Genomic DNA, 24,137 nt, shown 5'->3' with positions numbered 1-24,137 from the left:
TTTTTTTTTTTTTTTTTTTTTTTTTTTGTATAAGCCTCATACCATTTCTCAATCTAAAAGCTTGCTGCTCCCCCCAATGGCAAGGATCTGCAGGAACGGAATAGCCTCTTTTCCCAACTCACACCATGGTTACTAAACTGTGATCACTCCTTCAGGTTCCTTTATTTATTTCTTCACTTAAAATAATATTTTCTGTGTGCCAGCTATGAGTCAAGTTTACAAAAATGAATCAGGAATTTCCAACACAGTGTGTGCAACAGAGGTAAAAGATCCAATTTCTACCCAATGAATAATAATACAAAGATATGAACAAACTCAACTGGGCACACAGAGAATAAAGCAAATAACTCATCCCAATCACGTTGAGAAGATCTTACAGAGGGGTAACCACTTGAGGTGAATTTTGAAGGATAAATAGAAACATATGGAAAGGCAAAAAATGTGAAAGGAAATGGTGTGATGCAGCCGTCCAGTTTTCTCTGTGACAATGCGGCATGACAAATAATCCCCAAATATCAATGTCTTGTAATAATAAAATGTATTTCTCACTCATGCATCTGCAGAAAAAGTGGTTCTGCCTTAGGTGTGGGGTTGGGTGACGGTATACTCCACCTGACTCTCACTCAAGGACCCGGGCTTCAGGGTTTCAGGGTCAGTAGCTACCCAGCATATGTTCTTCTCATGATGGATAACATGGGTACAAAGAAGCCAGAAAAGGCATGCCGGGACATTCAAAATCTCCGGTCAAATGTAGCATATGTTTCTCACACTCACATTCCATCGGTCAAGGCAAATCACATGGCTCCATTTAAAATTAGTAGGAATGGGAAATACACTCTGCTGATAGTGAACTCGTAAAAGGAACTGTGGACATGTAATAATATCTGCCAGTCAGTCTTTTTGGTTACAGACATTTGCCATATTTCAAATTTACTCCACCTTACCCCAAGACATTCTAAATGTCTTATCCAGTTATAGCATCAGGCTTAAAAATCTAGAATATCATGATTTACATCAGGTTACAACGTAGCTTCTCTTAGTCTGGACTCTGGTGTACTAAAAATCACAAGTTCTCTGCCTTCCACACACCTGATGGGCAAAGTAGAGTAAAAACAAGACAGCTACAATAAACATCCCCTTTAAAGGAGAATAACGAAAGGAACATAACTGGCACTGGTCCACAATTCTGAAATCCCTCTGAGAAAAGTGGTAAAAATTATACTCTAAGAATAAGGAGTGCTGCTTGTTTAATAGATTTTGATTACTCCCTGGATATAGGTCCCAAGTCGACTTTTCTTCATGGCTCTTGGCTCTGCTTTCTTGGATGTCCTTCCTTTTCTGTTATCCTCTTGGGTCACAAGAAGAGGGCACTGGAGAACATCCTCCTGTTGGAAGCTGAGTAACGTTATCAGCCTGCTTTCTCCTCTTAGAATACAGGGGATCCAAAAAATCTATCCAAATTCGCTAACAGTAAGTCTCTTTTAACACAGTCTGATGCTACTTTTGGAAATTGAACTCACAGGCTTTTTTGGTTTTGCATATATTTAATTTCAGTCAAATCCATATTGCAAGAGCTATGTCACAGTCTTTTCAAGACGTGCCTCTCTGAATCAGTTTGATTATGGGTATTCTGAGCTTATGAGACTTCTCTGGGATAAAGTCCTTAGTCTCTTTTCTATGAGTCACTTTGTTCAACTACAAGGATCTTCTAGGTGCCACTTTAATCCAGTTAAAAGTCCTAACAAATGATGTAATGGTCCACCCCTTGATTTGGTCTTTGCCTGAGATTAGGCCTTAACTTCAGTCTTCAAAGGCCTAATACAAAGCATTGCTCTGTTTTATCTTTTGCTTTTTGGAGATGAGAAATAGCTTTGTTTTTCACTGCAAGTCCTGGAATTTTTAGCGCCCTATATTACCTGTCAATTCTGCTGGCAAAGCAGCAACCTTTTCTGAGCTCATCTTTTCTTGCAGCACCCTATCAGATGAACATAGCAACCAATAACTAACCCTTGTAATATTATTCTTTAAATTCTCTTTACCCAAAGCCAGTAGGCTATTGAGTAAATTTTCTGACCTACAAGTTATAATAGTTAACATTATAACTTTCCTCACAACTACAGGACACATTTAATAATTTTTTTTCCCCACTACATGGGGAGTTACTTCATTTTTCCAGCTTCCTAAAACAGTTCCTTTGCTTTCCGATGCACCATTCTAGAACCAATGCCACACATTTTAGATTTTTGTTATGGCAGCACCCCACTTCTAATACCAATCTTTGTATTATTTAAATGTTTCTACAATCATGTCACATAACAAACAACTCCAAAATACCAGTGGCGTATCACAGAAAATAGTATTAGTCTGCTCAGTGAAGCTGATCTTGGGGAACATGAAGGAATGTGGAATGACTGGAAGTTAAAGAGCTAAGCTAGGGCTAGGTCACTCAGGCTTTTGTGTGCCAAGCTAATGAGTTTGGACTTTATCCTGGAGTCAGTGTTGATCCATTGAAGATTTATAAGTAGAATATGAAATAATCAGGATAGGCTGTGGTCACAAAGTAACCCGGAAGTCTCAGTGATTTAACATGACAAAGGACTTGTCTCTCACTTATATGAAGTCTGACGTAGCTCTCTGGAGCACCCATTCGTTTCTTGTATCTTACGCCTCTGTGCTCTCAAAATGTGGTCTCCATGGTTTCCTCCAAAAGGGCAGAGAAGAAATACAGAGAGAGGCCAATAATTCTTGAGTCCCTTAAATGAGAAGTAATGCGTCACTTCTGCTTGCCTTCCCATTTACTAGAACTTGGTCACATGGCCTCAAGCCCACCACAAGCGAGTCAGGGAAACACAGGGAAACACACAGATATTAAACATCTCAGTGAGCATTAAACATCGCAGTCACAGAAAAAAGATCATACGATTTATATTTTAGGAAGAAAAGCATAGTGGCAAGGTTGGACCACGGAAGTCAGAACCTTATCCTCTCTCACCTAAACTAATATAACAGCCACCTACCTCACTGTACTGAGGGAAGCGGAAAGAGAAGAGAGAAGAGGGTCTGCATACAAAACTATTTCTTCAGTAGAAGGGTGAACCTTTGGATGTTGGGTGTGATGGATGATGAGAAAGAGGTTGAAGATGAAATTAACTGGATTGGAAGGAGGGGAGGTGTATGATGATACTATGAGCTTACCTCTCATACTAATAATATCTCAGTTTGATCTGAAATAAGCTCAGCCAACAGTTTGTCAACACATAATGCTTGAACATCTACTTCGGGGAACAAAGGAAAGACCTGGTTCCTGCCTGTGTGGTTGGACTTGTGTGCTATTTGTGTTGGTGCTGGCTACCTATTTTGAATGTTCAGTTGGACCAGTTAGACCAGGTTCTAGAGGACAGGAGGCATGTTTCATTCTTCTGTGTTTATACCCACTCCCCACAATGTAGTCTAATATTAAACGTTCCATAAATAGTCAATACATAGTCACACTTGTCTGAGTCATGTGCATTTTATTAACTTCTTTGGCTGCTCCTGGCAGAGAATACTTGGTAAATTCCTTATGCCTTGAAAATGGAATACGGGGGTTCCATTCTAGTTCCATAAAGGACTAGAATGAGTCCTTTATTTTTTAATTAGAGAAACCAGGTAGTAAATTGAATATGCATTATCCAGATGTGAAAGATCCTGAACAAATGATGATGAAATCAGCTCCCCACTGTCCTCCCTCTCCCTTGTGTGCTAGTTGGGAAGTTTAAGATACCTGAGTTTAATTTGCACCTCTATTGCTCATTCCCTAAGTGACCTTGAAGCATGGCCCTTTGTCTCATTTTCCCCATCAGTGGAATACGGATAATCATATTAATCTGCCTCACCAGGTAATGTGAGGACTAATTAAAAATGAGATTAGATTCAGTTGAAGCCTTTCTAATGTGAGAAATATTAAACTTGGTGGTGCATGTCTGCAGTGCTGTTAGATTTCCAGTAATGGTCTCTGGCCTTGGAACCACTTAAGACCCTGATGACACTGTAGCTGAGTTAAGGGTGTCTGCAGCCTGCCCAGCTCATTGGCTGTGCTCACCTGTTCTGGTTTCATGTCCTGTGTGCCCAGCCCAAGGGCCAGACCCATCCAGCATTGCCTAGTTACTGAATAGGAGAAGCCAATGATCTTTTTACTTCTTTGGGCTTCCTGCCTGTCTGTCTTCTTCTTACCTCCTTTTCCTGCTCCTTTTTTTCAGACAAAATCTTTGGGAATTCTTTAGGTTGACAAATCAGTAAAAGTAGCTAAATTAATAAATACACTAAATAAGTCTTGAGTGTTAGTCTGCTTGGGCTGCTATTTACAAAATACATAGGCTGGATGGCTTAAACAACAGACATTTATCTCTCACAGTTCTGGAGGCTGGGGAATCCCAGATCAAGGTACTGGCTGATTCAGTTTCCTGGTGAGGTCTCTCCTCCTGGTGTGCAGATGGCCACCTTCTCGCTGTCTTCACATGGCAGAGAGAGAGAGAAAGCTCTGCTATCTCTTCTCATAAGGGTAATAATCCTATTATGAGGGTCCCACCCTCATGATATCCTCTAAACCTAATTACCCCTCAAAGGCCCCACCTCCAGATACTATCACATTGTAAGCTGGGGCTTCAATATATGCTTTTTGAGGGAACAAAAGTCAGTCCCTAACAGCAGGTGTTTTGCTTATGCTCGCTTCAGTCAGGTAGAAAATGTCCCGATACTTAGAAATGGGTTTCCCAATTTTGCTTAACAGGTGACTACCTCCACTACATAATTTTGGGGGTGCTACGTATGCTCCCATTTCACCCATCAATTCTTGTTTTCGCCGAGTGGCTCACAAAGCTCCAATCTTTCCACAATTAAAGTCATTTTTTGCCTTAATATATTATCTTTTATTTAGTTGCAGGTACGTATTTGTCACTGACCCCTTAGTATGTCTGCTGCTTTCCAGAGGGATAGAAGAATGTGCAGACACTCTGGTAGGGATGGATACACTAGTTATGGGAGTTGTCAGAGAGAGCACCGTCAAGCATGGAGATGAGGCTGACGGAAAAAAAGGAGACCAGGGACCAGAGACAAATTCTGACACAGCATTGCTGCTATCCCATAACTACCAACAATGGAACCTAAGAGAGATGACTAGTATTTCAGATAACTTGGCTTATGCATTTGCCTGCCTTAAGTCACTCTGTCCCTATAGTTGTGCGAGGTTAACAGTAAGATCCCTGGTATTACTGGTCATAGTTAAGAGAGAAGAAGAATGACCAGGTTATCTGGTAGCCACCTCTGGGAGAACTGCCCTGTACCTTCACAGATAGGGAAACATTGATACCCAGAGTATGCAGGCTCACTGAACTCAGGAAACAAACAGAAAAATAACTCCCGGTTCCATGGTATATTTAATAGCATTATTGGATGTTTATTGTATGGCAGGTGCATACTGTGAGGACTTATTACCATTGTTATCATTCTTGTTTTAGTGATGAGCAAACTGAGGGGCTGAGGACTCCATTACATTTCCAAAGCCCCAGAGTTAGCAAATGAGACTGTAAATGAACCCAGGCAGCTGATTCCGGAGTCCCTGTCCTGTTCTTAAATTGGTAGGAAGATTAAAAATGAATAAACAAATAGAGAACACACAAACTAGAAATGCAGGACTTTAGGGGAGTCAGTTGAGAGACGAACATGGGGTGCTGGTCACCTGTTAGGACTTCTCCCTGGGCTTTGCAAGCTTTCGTCCAGAGGAAGAGGAGGCGGACCCAGGAACACTGCTTAGCAAGGATCAGAGACCAAGGAAGTGAGACTGGAGAACATGTTGTGAAACAGATGCAGCTGATCAGTGGTTGAGTGAATAAGATACACAGACCAGCATCCCGTAGATAAAGGGAATGTAAACAAGACACTTGCACAGAGAATAGGTTCCATATGGGTGAAAGTGAGACTGGATGGATGGACCAATTAATGGGGAATAGAACAGCCGGGCTGACAACCCAGGATGGCGTGACAGGTTAAGGATGAGAACCGCAGTCATCAGCCAGCCACACAAACTGAGCTGCTCGTAGACACAGGAACTAAAAATTAGACCAGGGCTAAAGGAAACAAGACTATTGGCAAGAAAATATTCTAGAATAAACATGCCACCTCCCTCCTGCCGTTCCTCAACTCAGCTGGACCTGGATGTTACTGGGGGTGATAAAATAGTCATGTCTAAGTTGTGGGGAAAGTCTAGCAGAAATCGGGCAGGGGAGACCCTCTAGGGCTTGGTTTAGATGGAAAAAGAAAATGTGTAGAGCTTCTCACTGTGAGGTAGAATAGGGTTTGCTGATGGATCAGGTTCTATGTCCTGTGACTCAGTCCTTATATTTAGTGAGGAGTCTTTCTAGCTGTGTTCTCAACGAGCTAATTTTTTGAGAAAAGTTTAGCATGATTTGAGTAAAATGTCACAGATAAACCTTCATCTCCGTTGGTCTTCTACCTAAATATGGCCATTTGCCAAGTCCTGACAAGTCCTTCACAAGACTCCTCCCTTCTGTTTTTTCCTATTCCATATTAGGACCCCAAAATTCTGTTCTTCTCAGTTCCTATCTGCTTGAGGTCAACTTCTACCTACTCTGGAGCCCTCCAGTGATCTCCTGAACATTCCCCACTCTGTCCCCAGATCCAACCTTTGAAGCACAACTTTTACCATGTTCTGCTTCTGCCCCAAAATTAGATAAATAAACACAAAAAAACTCCCAAATTTCCACTGCTCCCTATTGGCTTCGGGGATGAAGACTAGATTCCTCTAGATGGAGATTTTGACCTAACTCCAAACTTAGGCCATTAATACTCAAGGCAGAAAACCACAGATATATCTTTTCTTTTTCCATTTGAAATCTTGGTTTATATTTGCCCTCCTCCTGGGATTTTTCTCCCTACTTCTCTGCCCAAATCCTATCCATCCTCAAAGATTAAGTCTAATCCCATTTACTCCATTAAGCCTTTCTGAAATGCCCCAGCCTCTTTCCTGTTCTGAACTTCTGTAGCTCTTTACTGGTGCCATTAATTACTTTGGCAATCAATCCTCCATTGGCCTGTGATTTTCTTTTCTTACTGTCTCAGATGCTGTTCAGATTCTGCCTTATTTAAGGCTGATGCCACCAAAGCTTCTTTAAGGCAAATGTTTTGTCATGCCTTGTTCATAGGAGACACACTAAGTATGTATGAAACAGATAGCCTAGGATTCTAGCTATTAGCCCCACGCCTGGCTCATAGTATATGTTTTGAAGTTAAATATCCTAGATGGTACATTTCTCATGGACTTATGTGACACTGACCTTCCATCCAGAAAGTGGCTACTTCATGCCCATAGTTATGGTAGAGATTGGATCAGGTGAGCAGTTCTGAGAAGTGAAATGAGGCATATCATTATTATATGGTGAATAATGCTAGAGGCGGTGTGAGCATGTCAGGATGGTTATAGCACAGGCCTGGGTGTCAGACGGTCGGTCCACATCTTTTCTAGAGACAGATTCCTTAACAGCTCTGATCCTTGGATTTTTTCATCTGTAAAATGGGTTGTTGTGAGGGTTCAATAAGATCATGAGTAGAAGAAACCTTGTAGCACAGTACCTGATACACAGAAAATGCCATATATAAAATAAAAATAGTATCCTGTTTCTCGGGCTTCCCTGGTGGCGCAGTGGTTGAGAGTCCGCCTGCCGATGCAGGGGACGCGGGTTCGTGCCCCGGTCCAGGGGGATCCCACATGCCATGGAGCGGCTGGGCCCGTGAGCCGTGGCCGCTGAGCCTGCGCGTCCGGAGCCTGTGTTCCGCAACGAGAGAGCCCACAACAGTGAGAGGCCCGCGTACCGCAAAAAACAAAACAAAACACTAGTATCCTGTTTCTATATGACGGCTTCTAGTTTGTAAAGTTATTTTTACCTTTAGAGGCACTGCTTATGCCTGGAGCTTCTAGAGAAATTGTATATGGATGTACGTGTCTGTTTCTGTGTACAAAATATAAACACATATTTTAATGTTATATATCTGTATTATATTACTGGTGCCATTAATTACTTTGGCAATCAATCCTCCATTGGCCTGTGATTTTCTTTTCTTACTGTCTCAGATGCTGTTCAGATTCTGCCTTATTTAAGGCTGATGCCACCAAAGCTTCTTTAAGGCAAATGTTTTGTCATGCCTTGTTCATAGGAGACACACTAAGTATGTATGAAACAGATAGCCTAGGATTCTAGCTATTAGCCCCACGCCTGGCTCATAGTATATGTTTTGAAGTTAAATATCCTAGATGGTACATTTCTCATGGACTTATGTGACACTGACCTTCCATCCAGAAAGTGGCTACTTCATGCCCATAGTTATGGTAGAGATTGGATCAGGTGAGCAGTTCTGAGAAGTGAAATGAGGCATATCATTATTATATGGTGAATAATGCTAGAGGCGGTGTGAGCATGTCAGGATGGTTATAGCACAGGCCTGGGTGTCAGACGGTCGGTCCACATCTTTTCTAGAGACAGATTCCTTAACAGCTCTGATCCTTGGATTTTTTCATCTGTAAAATGGGTTGTTGTGAGGGTTCAATAAGATCATGAGTAGAAGAAACCTTGTAGCACAGTACCTGATACACAGAAAATGCCATATATAAAATAAAAATAGTATCCTGTTTCTCGGGCTTCCCTGGTGGCGCAGTGGTTGAGAGTCCGCCTGCCGATGCAGGGGACGCGGGTTCGTGCCCCGGTCCAGGGGGATCCCACATGCCATGGAGCGGCTGGGCCCGTGAGCCGTGGCCGCTGAGCCTGCGCGTCCGGAGCCTGTGTTCCGCAACGAGAGAGCCCACAACAGTGAGAGGCCCGCGTACCGCAAAAAACAAAACAAAACACTAGTATCCTGTTTCTATATGACGGCTTCTAGTTTGTAAAGTTATTTTTACCTTTAGAGGCACTGCTTATGCCTGGAGCTTCTAGAGAAATTGTATATGGATGTACGTGTCTGTTTCTGTGTACAAAATATAAACACATATTTTAATGTTATATATCTGTATTATAAATATTATATGTTAGTGATTACTATACACACGTTTATCTTATATACGAACAGTACGTATATATCATTTATGCATCATATTTATGCGTATACGTGTATATACGTATATATATACACACCTATTACATATACATGAAAGAAGGAGAGAATGAGAGAGAAAGCAAGTGCTGTGAGTTATATCCCATGAAGACTTACAAAAATTCAAAGCAGTGTATTAATAGGTTTAGATTTACCCCAAAGTGAAACACCCCAGTGAAGAGCTGGGTGTGGTATCAGAATGGCAGAAGCCTTTGTCAACTACGTTGATTGATTTCCATAAACAGGTCTTCCCACCCTAGGAGTTCCTGCCCTCTCCTTGAAGTTTCTCTCAGTGTGCTTGATGACTGAGGAAGAGAGAGAGGAGAAAGAGGTGGAGGGAAGGGCACAGAGAGGGAGGAGGGAAGGAAAAAGCAAAAGACGCTCAGCAAACACCAGGAGGGCCAAGCAAAGTATTTAATCCGAACAATGAGTATTGTCATTTCCTCCCACAGTCTGCATTCCCCGTCCTCTTCCACGGGCGGGCTCGGGGAGCAAGCAATGCCCACCTGCCTGGCATGAGAGTGCGTGTGCTGGGGGCCCCCGGGGGCCAGCACGCGTGTCGGGGGCTGCCGTGGAACATTCCCACCATCGGCTCAGGCCTGCTTCAACCTCCCGTGAACTGCAGGCTGGCCGAGGAGCCCGGAGAGGGGACGGCGGAGGGGAACGCTCGAAGTCAGAGCAGGACCCCAGCCGTCCACCCTGGGCCTTCTCCCAGGACTCCCGTGCTCTCCCGTCCCCGTCTCCCAGCTGCAGGTCCTCCGCCTCTGACTTCTGCACGTTTCCTCGCGCTTTCACCTCCCTCGCCTCCCAGAGCTTTGTGAGCTCTTGAACAGAGCCTGTACGGCTCCATGGCCCGATCGTGAGGGGTCTGGTGCTGGCAGAGGCCCAGAGAGGAGGCACGGGTGAGGGGCCACCTCCAGAGGTGCCTGGAGGCCAGGGGGAGGTCCCACCTGCTCAGCAAGGCACCTGCAGCGGCCGACATTCTGCTCTCAGCTTCCTTCTTCTGAGGCTTGCAGTTTGGTTCCGTGAGAGTCTGCGGTTAGCAAACCTCTCCCTGGAAGGCCGTGCCGAGCTATCTCAGGTGATGTTTTAGAGAGAGTCATTGATAGTGAGAACAGCTATCTGGGGAGGCTATTAGGGGAGCCAGACAGAGGAAAGGTACCGTATCTTGGAGGAAAGGCCAGAGGAGTAGAAAGCAAAAACTATTCTGCCTTCTTAGCTTACAAAGTCGATTCGGCACGTGTCTCACTCACCAGCTATTCACGAAGCAGCTCGTGTGGTCTGTTAGGTGTTGTGCTGACGTAGGGGCCTTACTGCTGATGGAAGGAAACAGGAGTGGAAAAGGAGACAAACCGGAAGTGTCTCTGCCCCGTAGTCCTTGCACAGTTCAGACCTCTTGTGTTCAACGTTTCTACCTCTGACCCTGAACCACAGTAGGCTGGCTCCAATTATCTGGAGCCAAGGCAGGAAATTCCCCCAAATGCACAATTGTTAATTTTTTCCTCTTTTAAAGAAGAAAGCCAAATGCCATGTAGCAAGACCGTCAGGAGAGTTTGCAGGCCACCTGTAACGCCCCTCCCACCGTGAAAACAAGCCAAAATCATGAGAATTAACGGGTCTGCCAGCCTTGCGATGGAGACACAAATGGGTTCTGAGGGTGTGTCATCATCAGCTCCCACTGGGAGCCCCAGCACAGCCATTAGGTCACGTGGAGGACTGCTGCTGTGTCTTGAGAAGCGTTGCTGTGTGGTTCAAGAAGGAGGAGGGTGGAGCTGCCATGAAATCCCAATTTAACAGCAAAGGACTGGAAATCACTGGCATCCAATCTGGACTAGCTGACTGTGCAGGATCTGCTGCTCCAGAGAAAAGGGAAAGCGTGAGAGACAGGAGTGAGACCGATGGAGGAGGAGAGAAAAGGTTTGGAGGCATTTTGTTTAGGACATGGAGCTGGGGGTTGATGCCGAGGGGGCAGGCAGTGACCTTGTGAGTGATTATGGGGATTTGAGGAAGGAGTTAAGGTGGTGGCTGAGAGTGGCTTGGAGCATGGGGTGCTCTCACAGCCTCAGACAGTTTTGGTAAAAGGTGGAGGGAGAAAAGGGCCCACAGTACAGGACACTGTCCCATCAGCAGCAGTGGTTCTATACAGTAGCGTTTCTCAACCAAGGGACAGATCACAGATCTGCAGGAGGGCTCTGTTGTTTTAAGCCCCCTGAGAGAGTGTGACAAGAACCGTGGGGAGATGTTCTCTTCTCATGTCTCTCGTGAGAAGCAGAGCTCTGACTTGGAGACCGTGTTTTTCTGGCACAGATACGTGCAGACTCTACCTGAATACCCTCCTGCCCCAAATTCACCATCGGGGCCCTAATATCCCCCCCCACCCTGGGAGTGGATGAGAAGAAGCATCAGAGCCGTTTGGGGCCAAGAGGAGGGGCCGCGTGGGGAAGCTGGTCGTGTGTGTTTGTAAGTGAGGTGGGGAGCCTGCGCCGCTGGGTCTTTTTTTGCAGCTAAGTGGAAGGAGCTGCTAGGAGGTAATTTTTGACTGAAAAGTAAGTCACAGAGAGTCTTCCCACCTTCCTGTTTTCCTGTGGTGCCCATCAGGGAAGAGGTGTCTGTGACGGTTTGGGGTTTTTCAGAGGCTAAGACACCTGAGTCACCACTATGGTTTGGAGGAGAGCCCTGGTTTCCAGAAGCCAGACAGGCCTTTCCCACTCTATTTTTATAAGTCCCAGACCCATTTCCCTTGTCACCCGACTCTCCTCCATGACTCAGATGGGTGCATTTATGGTGAGAGCGAAGGGAACAGGAGGCTCTCAGGGATGAGAGCGTCCACGCTTTGACTCTAAAGTACGGGTGGCAGAATCTTGACATCTTTTTGACCAGAGTCTCTCTGGAGGGAATTCAGACACCCACCCACACTGGCACAAAGCAATGGTACATTCCTGCCGCCTTCATAAAACTAGGATTCATTGAGTACTTACTGTGGGCCGGGTACTGGGCTAAGTATTTCACCTCCATTCACTCATTTTTCTCTCGACAGCAACCCTCTGAATAGGTGTTATTCCTATTTTACGAATGAGGATACCGCAGCTTAAATCACAGTAACTCGCTCAGGCTCTAACAGTTGGTAAGGAGCAGAGCTGGGACCTGGGCCTAGGTTTATCTCACACCATACCTCATACTCTGAATCACCATACTGTACAGCCTTGAGCATTTTCCTGGGCAGGAGCTGCTAAGCTTTGGGTACCTTGCTGCAGATAAAATTATTACGGGTGAAAGAAGGCATTTGACCTTATTTTGTTTGCTTTTCTTTTTCCGTTCTCAATGCATTCTGTTTCTCTCAGAAGAGATTCGTTTTTGCACTACTTGGCTATTACTATTCTAAGACTACACTTTGGTTTTGGTGTCAGATAGAGATAAGCTGGTGGTAATCAGGCTTCTCTTTCCAGCCCTGTAAAGGTCCCCACTTGCTCTTCCTTTTTTGAGGGTAAGAAGAGCAACCCATCATAAGAAGAGCAGCCCAGCCTTTCTCTCAGAGTTAGGTATTCACTTTAGGTATAATTCTACAAAGCTTGACCCATGAGGGTGTGTGTGTGAGTGTGTGTGTGTGTGTGTGTGTGTGTGTGTGTGTGTATTGAAGGAGGCTCATTTAGTAAAGGGGTAAATAGCCCAATGCAAAGAGCCTCCTTATAAGTAAAAAGGAAAAATATTCATGTCAATGACTTTGTATTCTATAAGTTATTAAAAGGCAGGGGAACAGGAATTTTATAAAGGTTTTTTCTTCTGTGAAAATTGTTCAGAAGCTACATGATCTCACATGGACCAGTAAAGCACAACAGACCACAAGAGTAGACCTGAGTACTGACCCCTCTCTAGGGACCACCAAACGGGGCTGTTTCCCTCTGCCTATCCAACAGAATGTGTATCTTCATTGCTTTCCTTTCAATTATGTCTTGCTTATCTATTGTTTGAAGAGTAGACTCTTGGCCTTCAAGGAGGTACTCTTCGCAGTTTCAGCTGTTAGCTGGTAACCCAGCATGTCTTTAATATCTTAGTGACTAGTGACTTTGCCCAGGCCTGGATTGAACCATGGAGACTTCAGGGCTGGTAGGCAGGAGAAAATCTCTTAGTTCCAAGTGAGCCAAGCTACCTGTGCAACATCACCATTCCATATGTCATTCCGTATCAGTCCTCACGTTTTATCTTATTAAAATTCTAACAGAGTCACTTAAAAGATCTCCATCTTGCAAAGCTCCAAGACCTGGGCCCCGATTCCCGATCAGCTGTTAAAACCCAGCAACCTGATTACAGATAGCGTTTGCAAACATTCCTAGGACAGCCACAGTTTCACTGTCTTCTTTCTGCTCTGGTTTTCAGCTTCTTTTTGCTGTTGGCCCCTGGCAATTTCCATTCTTTTCTTATTATACCATCTGAGGTGCTGAGATGATATTGATAGATTTATTCAACATTTTCAGCTTGTTAATAGGAGAACTTTAGATGGTCTATTCTACTATTTCTTCCCACTCAGAAATAAATGTATACCAACACTCTGCACCCTAGTAGGAGAGGACTAATGAAAAGGAGGGATCTGGTTGTAAAGTATGCTAAAAAAAAAATGTATTTAGCCACCATCATAGTTATTTATTTCTTGAGAACCTACTGAACTGGTAGCTGGGACTGAAGGGGATTAGACTCTGAGCCCTTGATAATACATTCTGAATGTCAAGTCCTATAATGCACATATGGATAAAACATACCATAGTACACAGGCAAGGAGAACTCTCTGGGTCTAGGAAGCCAGATGAGATTTTCCAGAGGAGCTTGTATCTAAGAAATTCTTCCTGCACAACCCATCTCAGGGTATCTGTCGATTTTAATTTTACATTTCCCAAGAAGATTGTTGCAAACCCACATATGTGAGATCACTGGCACCCTCCCACCCCAAGGGGTGAACACGGGAGGAGTGGAACAACTCCATTTCCTCTTTTCCTCAGATGACTGCAATGAGCAGAAGATGCCTGGCTTTAGCATTCTAGGGCCCAGAAATAAATGTTTCTGGGTTGCAGGCATCTGCTGATGGGATGGGAGCGCAGTGCTGCTTCCTCCTGGCAAAATCAGCTTCTAGGAAAATATGGGCCAGCCGGGCCCCAAGGCCAGAAGGAGCTATAGTACCAGGTAGCTTATTTGGGTAAACTTTTAACCTGCAACTGAGAAAAACAGAAGTGAAGTTGTGGGGGGTCTAGGGGAATTGAGATTATATATATGATCCTTTCTCTGTTTCTACATTGGATCGCTGGGTTCACTTCATTATTAATGTTCTTGCACCTAAGCCCTTTTTATAGAGGTGCCAAAGGGATCTGTTACCCTGCATTCCCAAGAAATTAGAAGGTTAATGGAATAATCAGAGAGTGGTAGCATGGTTTAGCAGAAAGAACATCAAGAAATTTGGGCTACGTTCCCAGGATTGTTACAACTAGCCTTGCAAACAAGACATTTCACTGTTTTAAGGGGCCACTTCAGCATTTGTAAAATGAGAGTTTTGTACTAAATAGTATTCAAGAATCCATCCAGCCTTTGAATTTTATGCATCTATGGTCCTTAAAAAAAAAAAAAAGCAAGCAACTAATGTTCTGGTCATCAAGAGTCCCTGAGGGGCCTCAAAGACCTCTGAATTTTGCCCCTGAGATTCGCAGGTGAAGCAATGGACACGTGGGCAGATCCAAGGGCTGAAAGAACCAGGCTGGAGGTCACCATTCATTGGAGAGCCAGAGGACCTCCACCTGCTGCATGGACTTCACTGGGTGTGGCACCACAGCTGCCTTGGAAGATGGCTTCTTTTGGCCTGATGTAGCCTAATCAATATGAAGAACTGGGTGTGGGTCTGATTTGTCATTCACATAACGAGAAGGTTTCGATGGGAAATGATGTAGGAGAAAGAAAATAGTGTTAAGCCTTACACAGAAATGTGATTAGCGTCTTCTCCTGTTTTAACACGCTCCTCAAGATTACTTACCGGGCTTCTGTCCCATGCTTTACCTACAGGGGTATAATCACTTTGGGCTGACATCTCAATCTTTATGTTAGTAGAGCAGAGGGTCTGAAGCCCAAACTAACCTTTCTAGAAGGTCAGTGTGCTCATGGGTTCTGTTGCAAGCTGCAGAAGAAAAGTGTTCTTAATCTAATTCACATAATAGAGGTACTGTCAGCCAATCAGTCGAAGTTTAGGGAACTCTTACTGACAGTGGGCTCTGTGATGAGCAGTCTGGGGCAACCTGCCTATCTATTTTTACCCTCTTCTTTCACTTGCACAGTTTTCTCAGGCCCCTCTACCCCTCTGAATCATCCAGTGCTGAACTCTTTTTCATGTGGGCTAGATGTAGCAAAGCCATCCCCTGAAAGCTCATGTCGTCCTTTCCGCAACCCCACCCACCCCAGATCTGGACTAGGTACTTCTGTCTGCATCTCTATGCTAGCACTCATCATCATAAGCTATAACTGCAAGTGGGGGCTTCTCTTGAGGACTGGAGCCATGTTTTATTTCTCTCTGTACCCTCATAACAATGCCTGGTACAAATAGGTGAGGAATAAATGTTGAGTGATTGAATAAATGACTACATCCATAGGCAACAGACAGAGCTACCATTCCTATACCCAACTCCCCAGAACAATTTAAACAGAAAATATCACCAGATAATATAACATAAAGGAGAAACTATCTTACTTCTGAGAAGTAAAGTCATATGGATAGGATAGACTGACAGCCTTTCCTCTTTGTATTTCATCACTTACGCACTTCCATTCATATGGCCACCTCAACTGCCTGGAACATAGCCAGTTGGCAAGAAAAGCGTTCCTATAACAACTGAAATAGGTATCATCAAGCTCATACATCATAAGAAGAGCAACCCAGCCTCTCTCTCAGACTTAAGTATTCATTTTAGGTATAATTCTACAAAGCTTGACCCATGAGGGTGTGTGTGTGTGTTGAAGGAGGCTCATTTAGTAAAGGGGTAAATAGCCCAATGCAAAGAGCCTCCTTATAAGTAAAAAGGAAAAATATTCATGTTAATGACTTTGTATTCTATAAGTTATTAAAAGGCAGGGAAACAGGATTTTTTAAACATCTTTATTGGAGTGTAATTGCTTTACAATGGTGTGTTAGTTTCTGCTTTATTAACAAAGTGAATCAGTTATACATATACATATGTTCCCATATCTCTTCCCTCTTGTGTCTCCCTCCCTCCCACCCTCCCTATCCCACCCTTCTAGGTGGTCACAAACCACCTAGCTGATCTCCCTGTGCTAAAGTGAGAGAGTGGCATGGACATATATACACTACCAAACGTAAAATAGGTAGCTAGTGGGAAGCAGCCGCATAGCACAGGAAACAGGAATTTTGTACAGGTTTTTTTCTTTTGTGAAAACAATTAAAATGAAAATTAAAAAGTGGCTCTTAAAGAAATAAGCTTTAGGTACTTGAAAAATTCTCTTATTTGGAACACTTCGTTTTCTGATGTTACAGGAAAATGAGGTGCAGGTATGGGTAGTGAAAAATTCACCTATGGACACATTGTGCAGAGAAGCCAAGCCTTGTACCATTCCTTGGGGAAGTTTCCTGTGGGGAGGAGTGATGTCCCAAGTCAGACACCTTTCAATTATTGAGATTTGCGTCCCCCAATCTAGTCCAGTCTTCAGATACTTTAGAAACTTTGGATCGATTAGTCATTTTTCCCTTCCTATTTTTTCCATTGTAACTCTGGACTCAAGCTGTCAAGCTTTCAGGCACATGTTGCCATAGGAGACTCTGTTTGTTTAGGGTGGAGTAGTTATTTTTGGCAGGTTAGGGGAGGAGCAATTAATTCTAATAGGTATATAGTAAATTAAATACTTGTGTCTTTCCAACCTTTTCTCTGTATTTATGCTCCTTTTTATAAATTCCCTTCTCTTCCCAGATGACCCTTTAAGAACATTCTAGAAATCATGTCCAGGCTATAGCCATCAAAGTCTAGTGAGCTCTAGAGAAGGTCACCTAGACAATTTCCAATCTTTTCAACATACCTTCCCTAATACTCTTGAGATGAGACGCCATCCTTGGGGGAGAGGTTGGAAAGAAAGATTCCCAGGATCTTTTATTAATCCATTCAAATGTCTAAGTTGTTCTTATGAAAAGGAAGATCTTTAGATCTCCCTTTAATCCTCCATATTGAAGACCATACTTTTACATGTAGGAGAAGTATTCTGGGTGCTCTTTGGATTTTTATAGACGATTACATGAAAAAGAAAGAAGAAGCAGATTAAGTTTTGCCAATGAGTCAGTCAGGGTTGGAGGAAAAGTAACAGATGCAGTGTTAGATGAGGAAGATATACTCCAAACACTGGAAAAAGAAAATTCTGGGGGAATCTCAATGGATGTATCTGGTCCTCCCAGGAGAACCCAAGGGCATCTATAGGTGTTAAGGATGCAGCTAGTTGTATTTTGACTCCTATTTGGCTGCCATTGTAGATTCAAGTTATGATTATGTAGTTATTCCAAGTTCTCCAGAGCCAGAGTAACTGGCTCCAGGGTTAAAGACAAATGCTCATCTCAAAATCTATGTCTTTTATCCCAGTGAGGCATGTGTTGAGAACAGAATTCATTTTCACTTCCTGCTCTCAACTGACATTGCTGTGCAGCTGTGTGACAGCTGTTGAGTTCCACCCCACAAGTAGCAGCTTCTCAGAGGTTCGCAAACTGGTATACATCTGGAATGATGTTCAAGTGACCTCAGGACCCCATAGAATAAATCAAAACATTGAAGAAATAACTTGGATGAGCTCATTCTGATGTAACTCAATTGCTGAAAATTATTTAATGGCCATTAAAAAAAAAAATTTGTATTTATTTATTTATTTTTGGCTGCGTTGGGTCTTCGTTGCTGTGCGCGGGCTTTCTCTAGTTGCGGCGAGCGGGGGTTACTCTTCGTTGTGGCGCACGGGCTTCTCATTGCGGTGGTTTCTTTTGTTGCGGAGCACGGGCTCTAGGCGCGCGGGCTTCAGTAGTTGTGGCATATGGGCTCGGTAGTTGTGGCTTGTGGGCTCTAGAGCGCAGGCTCAGTAGTTGTGGCGCACGGGCTTAGTTGCTCCGTGGCATGTGGGATCTTCCCGGACCAGGGCTCGAACCCGTGTCCCCTGCATTGGCAGGCGGATCCTTAACCACTGCGCCACCAGGGAAGTCCCTTAATGGCCATTTTTTACTTTAGTGATCTATCTCATCAAAGCAGAGTGAAATAGGGAAGAGTCCTTCTATTTGACATTTAAGGAGGGTGGGGGAAGAGAAAGTGATTTGAATATGTGAACTGGAAGGTGGCCTCAGGCCTCAAGAGTCTGCTGACTGTCCTGTGGCCCAAAGAGCTTGACTACGAGATGCTTCCTGAGGCTTCGCAATTGGGTATCCACTCAGGGTGGGGAGCAGCTAATGTGACTGTGAGTAGGTGGGCTGCCTGGGCTGGTGCACCCTCCAGGATGCCGTGGGACACTGTTTCCCTCTGAGAGTGGTTCTAGAGAAACAGTGCGTTGGGCTGCTGAGCTATTTTTTTAACCGCTCGTTGCTGTTCTTATCATACATTCCCTTTTGGGGTGAAACACTCCACTAACTCTGGTTTGGCCTGGGCCCCTTTCCCATTTTGGTTCCTGTTAACTTGCAGCAGTAACAGGAGTAGATGGAAACCGTTTGGCTTCCTCTGCTCTAACCCTGTGTCTACCTGCTATGCATGAAGTAGCTGTACATGTGGGATGATTTGTGTTCCGGCACCGGTGTCCCAAACCCTAGGACCACTGCATTCTGGACGAACATCATTTGAGTCTATAGCAACCCAGGCCTGTTAGGGTCTCTAAGTACAAGTACCAGAAGAGATGGGGGTTATGGTCCTTAATCTGTGAGAAGCAGCAAAAAATCAAGACACATGACTTCTAAGCCTAAACTCTGCTTGACCTAGCTGTGTGACCTGGAGTAATTTTTGTCATCTCTATTTATCCCCATTTCCTCACTGATAGAATGGGACTTTAAAAGCCAAACCTGCCTGATGCACAGGTTTTCCTGATGATCAACAGAGTTAACATGTGTGAAAATATTTTGTAACCTACCTAATGATGTAAAGACCTACTATTACGAGAAGGTGAAAAAGTTGATCAAGGAATTAAATGAACCATCCTGGTCCCTAGAGTAGGCCAGGAGCAGATACTCGTTGTGAAATTTGACAATTCCTTCGATCCAATGGTCTTATCTTGAGACTTTTCAACTTCTTGAGAGTGTTAGGTCAATTTTTACCCTGCCCCCTTTGGTGCTCTCCCATAATAATGTCTCGAGTTCCATGGATTATGTTGGGGGTGGGATGAGCGGGAGAATAGGGTGAAGCAGAGTGAAGTTGTACTTAGACCGTGACTTGCTGCCTCCTTACCAGCCTTTCCAAGCAGATGGTTGGTGTGATACCATCAATAACCGGGCCTACTGCCACTATGATGGGGGAGACTGCTGCTCTTCCACGCTCTCCTCCAAGAAGGTAAGTGAGGGCACCTGGGAGTGGGAGGGAGAGGGTAGCAGCTCCAGGAATAGAGGCAGGAGCTTTGGCTAGCTCTCCTTCGTGGTGCATCATAATTTGTTTTCCTTCAACAGTCAAGAAGAGGGAATGATAACGAACAAACATTGGAGCTTCTACAGGGACAGGATTAAGGATAGTAATTTTAGGATAGTTGTTAGAAAACACTAGTCTCTCATTGTCAGTCCTGTAACTGCTAGAGAAAAGCCATGCTTCTGCCGCTCAAAGACTCCCACCTGCTTGTCATTGGCCAGGAAGAGTTTCTGTAGGTAGGGAAAATGGCCGCCACTCCTTGGAGAGGCGGGATTCTCCATGAAGTGGTATCCACTTTTACACTTCACAGCTAAATGAATAATCCTATAAAGTGTATCACAAGCATACTGCAGGTGTATGTTGAGCGGACACCACAAGCTACCTGGAGCCCTCCCCCGCTGTATCCTGAGCAGTAGCCCTTCTCTTGATGCCTTTTATCCTGTTGCTCTGGACTCTATTAAAATAGAAGATATGCTTAAGCTAAGCCTATAAAATTGAATAGGCTGAAAATTTGGAATAATATGGATGAAAACCCAAGCGCTCCAAAGATACCTGACGCTAGTTGGCCGATTTGACGAATCAGAAATACACAAGAAGGTTTCCTTCCTCGTATGTGTCTCCACAATAAAGTCACGTCTGCATGATCACCTCTACACAGACCTGAATACTCCTCCTAATGGCTAATATTTACTGATGGCTCACTCTGTGCCAGCATTGTTCTCACCACTGACATGAATTAACTTATTGAGTGCAGAGAGCTCGGGGACTTTTGTATCACTGTTCAGTTTGGCCCCCTTTTGCTCTAAAAACCAGCAAATCCCAAACCATGAGAAACAGATCAAGAGCTTGGATTGCAGGTCAGACATCATGCCAACTAGTTCCTGGTCTCACTTGAAGAAAGTAACTGGTCAAGGATCCCATTTCTACTCAGGAAGGCATAACCACTTCGGAAGAAAGCAATCAGTTCTCTCCCCATCTCCATCTCACACTCAGCAGATCTAGGGTTTTTCTTTAATGGATTTTGGTGCCTGTGGCCAGTATACACATGAGTCAGGATTGAAAAAGCATTTCACCCCTGTTGACTCCTAAATTACATTTAATTCATATGTGAAAATATGCTGGGAAATTTCCTCAAACCCCACCACCCGTTCTCCAGCCCACTTGCCCAGTCACCCAGCCTATCTCTTCAGTGTACTTGGACTATTAAGTAATATGCGGATGTATTGTTGTTTCATTTGACTATCCATGCCCAAAGAGCAGAATCTTTGCCACTTTTACATCATGTCTCCTGAATGCTCAGTTCTCTCTGAAGCTAATTATGGACACTCAAAAAGTATGATTATCTGTTGGTAGCAGTGCAAGCAGGAAGAGAGCAACTTTTGCTGGACCATCTCTGACCTGGAGGAGGGATAATTACATAGCAGGAAGGCAATCTAGCCACAAACAACGGGTAGAAAGATGCATTGTTTCACCAAGCCACAGTATATCCTGGGTTCAAGAAGGGCAAAACCTCAAGCTTATGAAGATAGAAGAGATGATTCTATGGCCCCAAGAACATCAAAAAAGTAGAAGACATAGAGCTAGGTAACAGAGCCTTGGTTTTCCAGGTAGTAGTGTCATGACCTTGAGTTAAGTCATCCTACCTCTCTTGACCTTCCCTGTAAGAAGAAAATACTAACGTTCCTCTTACCTACTTTACAAAGATTTTGTGAAGATTGATAACAACAAAAACATTAACAGCAGTAGTTTTGAACACTAGTGGTAATATTAGAAGTAGTAGTAACAGATATTAGAGGTGCCTGGAAATGTGTGTTTCATATCCATCATCTTATTTAAACTACACTAACACCCTCTTGGGTAGTTGCTGTTGCCCTCCCACTTTATATATAAAGAAAGTGAAGCAAGGAAGGTCTACCTTGCCTAAGGAGACATGGTGTGTAAGTGAAAGAACTGAGTGTTAATTTCAGTTCTGTGATACTAACAGGCAATCCCACACTTCCTCTAGGACCAAGTGAGAAAAAAAAGCAAAAGCTGGTTGAAAGTGTGATGCTTGGTGCAAAAATGAGTGATTGCAACTTCTCTTTGATTTCTCCTAGGTCATTCCATTTGCTGCTGACTGTGATCTGGATGAATGCACCTGCCGAGACCCGAAGGCGGAAGAAAACCTGTAACTGTGGGATCAAGCCCCTCCTTCCACTGCCCTGGAGGCAGTAAGAATCAGAGGCCTCCACAAAAGGAAACAAAAGATGAATGACGAAGAAAGGTCATGAAATGAAGGAAGGAAGAAGAACACCAAGGATCCTATAAGAAATGCAAGAGGACGTTTATAGGTGCCAACTATTGCGTCAAGTAGCCCAAGTAAGGATCACAGGCAAACATTTCTTCAAAGAGGCAGTTGATTTAAAGTGGAAAGAGAAATATATATACAAGGACCCTCCTTCCCCATTTATATTCTATCAAATCCCATCCTCAACTCTTGCCCTGCTCCCCACTCTGCACCCTGCCAACTATTCAGCCCCACCCAACTTGTAAACCAATACCAAAATACTAGAAGAGAAGTTGCCAGGGACACTCTGCTAATACCCATTTTGAATGGATGGCCATCTTTCAGGGCTCGTCTAATCTAAACTGGCTCTCTCCCTTTCTTTGTGTAGTCTCCCTTAGTAATAATGAGGTTAGTTATTAATTCTTTATAAGTATTTAAACATAACGATATAAATATATTATATATATTATATTTTTTGCTGTCTACTAAGCTAAAAATTATCCATTGTTCCACACATGCTGCTGTGAAGTTCACGTCCAAAATGAATGCTGAGGGTTTGAGGACCGAAAGACATGTTCTTCTGCCATCTTTCTATTCCTAGGGATTGGCAGGCTGAGAGGGAGCTGGGGAAGGAAAGGGAGAGATTAGATGGAGTTTTTGATAATCACATGTCAGCTAATCATCTTTTTATGAACTGGGAGCTGAGCCCAGTTTGAGGAGATGGGGGCTTGGAATGATAATACTAAAAGGCATGGAAAGGTGGGTGGGGTTATCCATTGGTGATGGGTCCAGGAAAACTAGACTATGGTTCTTGAGTATCCATCCAAAAAGAATACATTCTCTTCAGTTCTTGGAACTCTTCGTTGCAGTTGGTGAGGCCCAGGATTTTCTGCACTTCCACAGGTGCCTGTTCCAAGTGTGGCTCTCAGCCAGTCACTCAGTCCACAAGTCTGTATGTAGGCTCACTCTCCCATCATCACCAGGATTACAGGAACTCACGCATGCCTCATACTTGGCCTGTGGTCTCCCTTTTCCTAAGTCTCCAAGCCTGGCCATCATCCACAGCCACATGACCTATTGTTGACTTTCTGGGGAAAAAATGTCATGGAAATGACATCGGGGAAAGGTGGAGGAAACTGAAGAACAGGCAGGTTTGGAGGAGGCCATAGACAGGGGAGAAGTCAGGGTAAATCAGAGCCCAGGGCTGGAGGATGAATTGAGTCAAGGAGACTCAGCCTCGTTCCGAGTCTCCACAGCAGACCAAAGGGGATCTTTCTTTTGAACAATGCAGTCTCGGAGGTAAATTCTATTCAAGTGTGATGTGTCAAATGTGTCCCAGAGAGAGCACTTTGAGCAAGCTATGAAAATAACATGGAGCAAGGGTGACACTCTGTGGGGAGAGAGAAGAATTTCAGCTGCTTAGGGTCCATTTTGTCGTTGTTACCCTCTTTCTTGTTCAATAGATGGACTGTATGTGAAATGACCGCGTTAACCTGCCTCTGTTTACGTCCTGGGCTGACTCATTTTGCACGTGGTCTCCTGCAGTTGTTCTTTAGTGACGATTTATGGGTTAGGCCTTGGGGAAAGAAAGTAAGGAGCTAGTTTCTTGTTCAACACCCCAGTTTATCATCTCAGGAAGGGAAGAACAGGCAAAAGTTCAAGGGCAGCCTTGGTCTCCCTGGATCGCCTGCCCTTTGGCTCTGACCACAGTTTTCTATTCTTCCCATCAACCCCGAAAGCAGTGGCTGTGCAAATATCAATAGAAAGAAGAAATGCTTCCCCCACTGTCTTGAGCCAGACTTCACGTAGGAAAGAACAACATATTTATCTGTGGGGATCTGAAATGAGGGTGGCAAGGTCACCGGGGAAGGGAAAGACCAGAGTCTGCCCATCCAAAATACTCTTGTTCTCTGTATTTCCAGCCGTAATGGAAACAATAGCCTAGGTACCTACTGTTCCTTATCTGGGTTCACATTTAGTGCCCCCAAGAAGAGAATATTTATTTCTGGGATTCTGATAGGCTTCAATATGGAAAGGACAGTAGAAGAGTTTAGATTCTTCATTTTAAAACAGTTGTAAGATGGTTATCCAAATTTCTTGAAGCATGTCAAACTCCGTGCAGGGGAATC

The 24,137-nt window shown here is 44.0% G+C and overlaps 1 protein-coding gene across 1 annotated transcript in view; it reads left to right on the top strand.

Annotated features, from left to right (window-relative positions):
* The window catches only part of PAPPA2 (pappalysin 2), a 281,009-nt gene extending 256,900 nt beyond the window's left edge, over positions 1-24,109 (top strand). The window contains exons 21-22 of the mRNA XM_024758833.1: positions 19,575-19,673; positions 21,839-24,109. Coding sequence (XP_024614601.1) covers positions 19,575-19,673; positions 21,839-21,913 — 174 coding nt within the window. The 3' untranslated portion in view covers positions 21,914-24,109. The remainder of the gene's footprint in view (positions 1-19,574; positions 19,674-21,838) is intronic.
* The last annotated feature ends 28 nt before the right edge of the window (positions 24,110-24,137 follow it).

The sequence above is a fragment of the Neophocaena asiaeorientalis genome, unplaced genomic scaffold (assembly GCF_003031525.2).
Source record: "Neophocaena asiaeorientalis asiaeorientalis breed wild unplaced genomic scaffold, Neophocaena_asiaeorientalis_V1.1 scaffold182, whole genome shotgun sequence".
Classification (NCBI taxonomy): Eukaryota; Metazoa; Chordata; class Mammalia; order Artiodactyla; family Phocoenidae; genus Neophocaena; species Neophocaena asiaeorientalis.
Note: the sequence above shows the minus strand (reverse complement) of the source record. Positions and strands in the feature narration are given on the sequence as shown.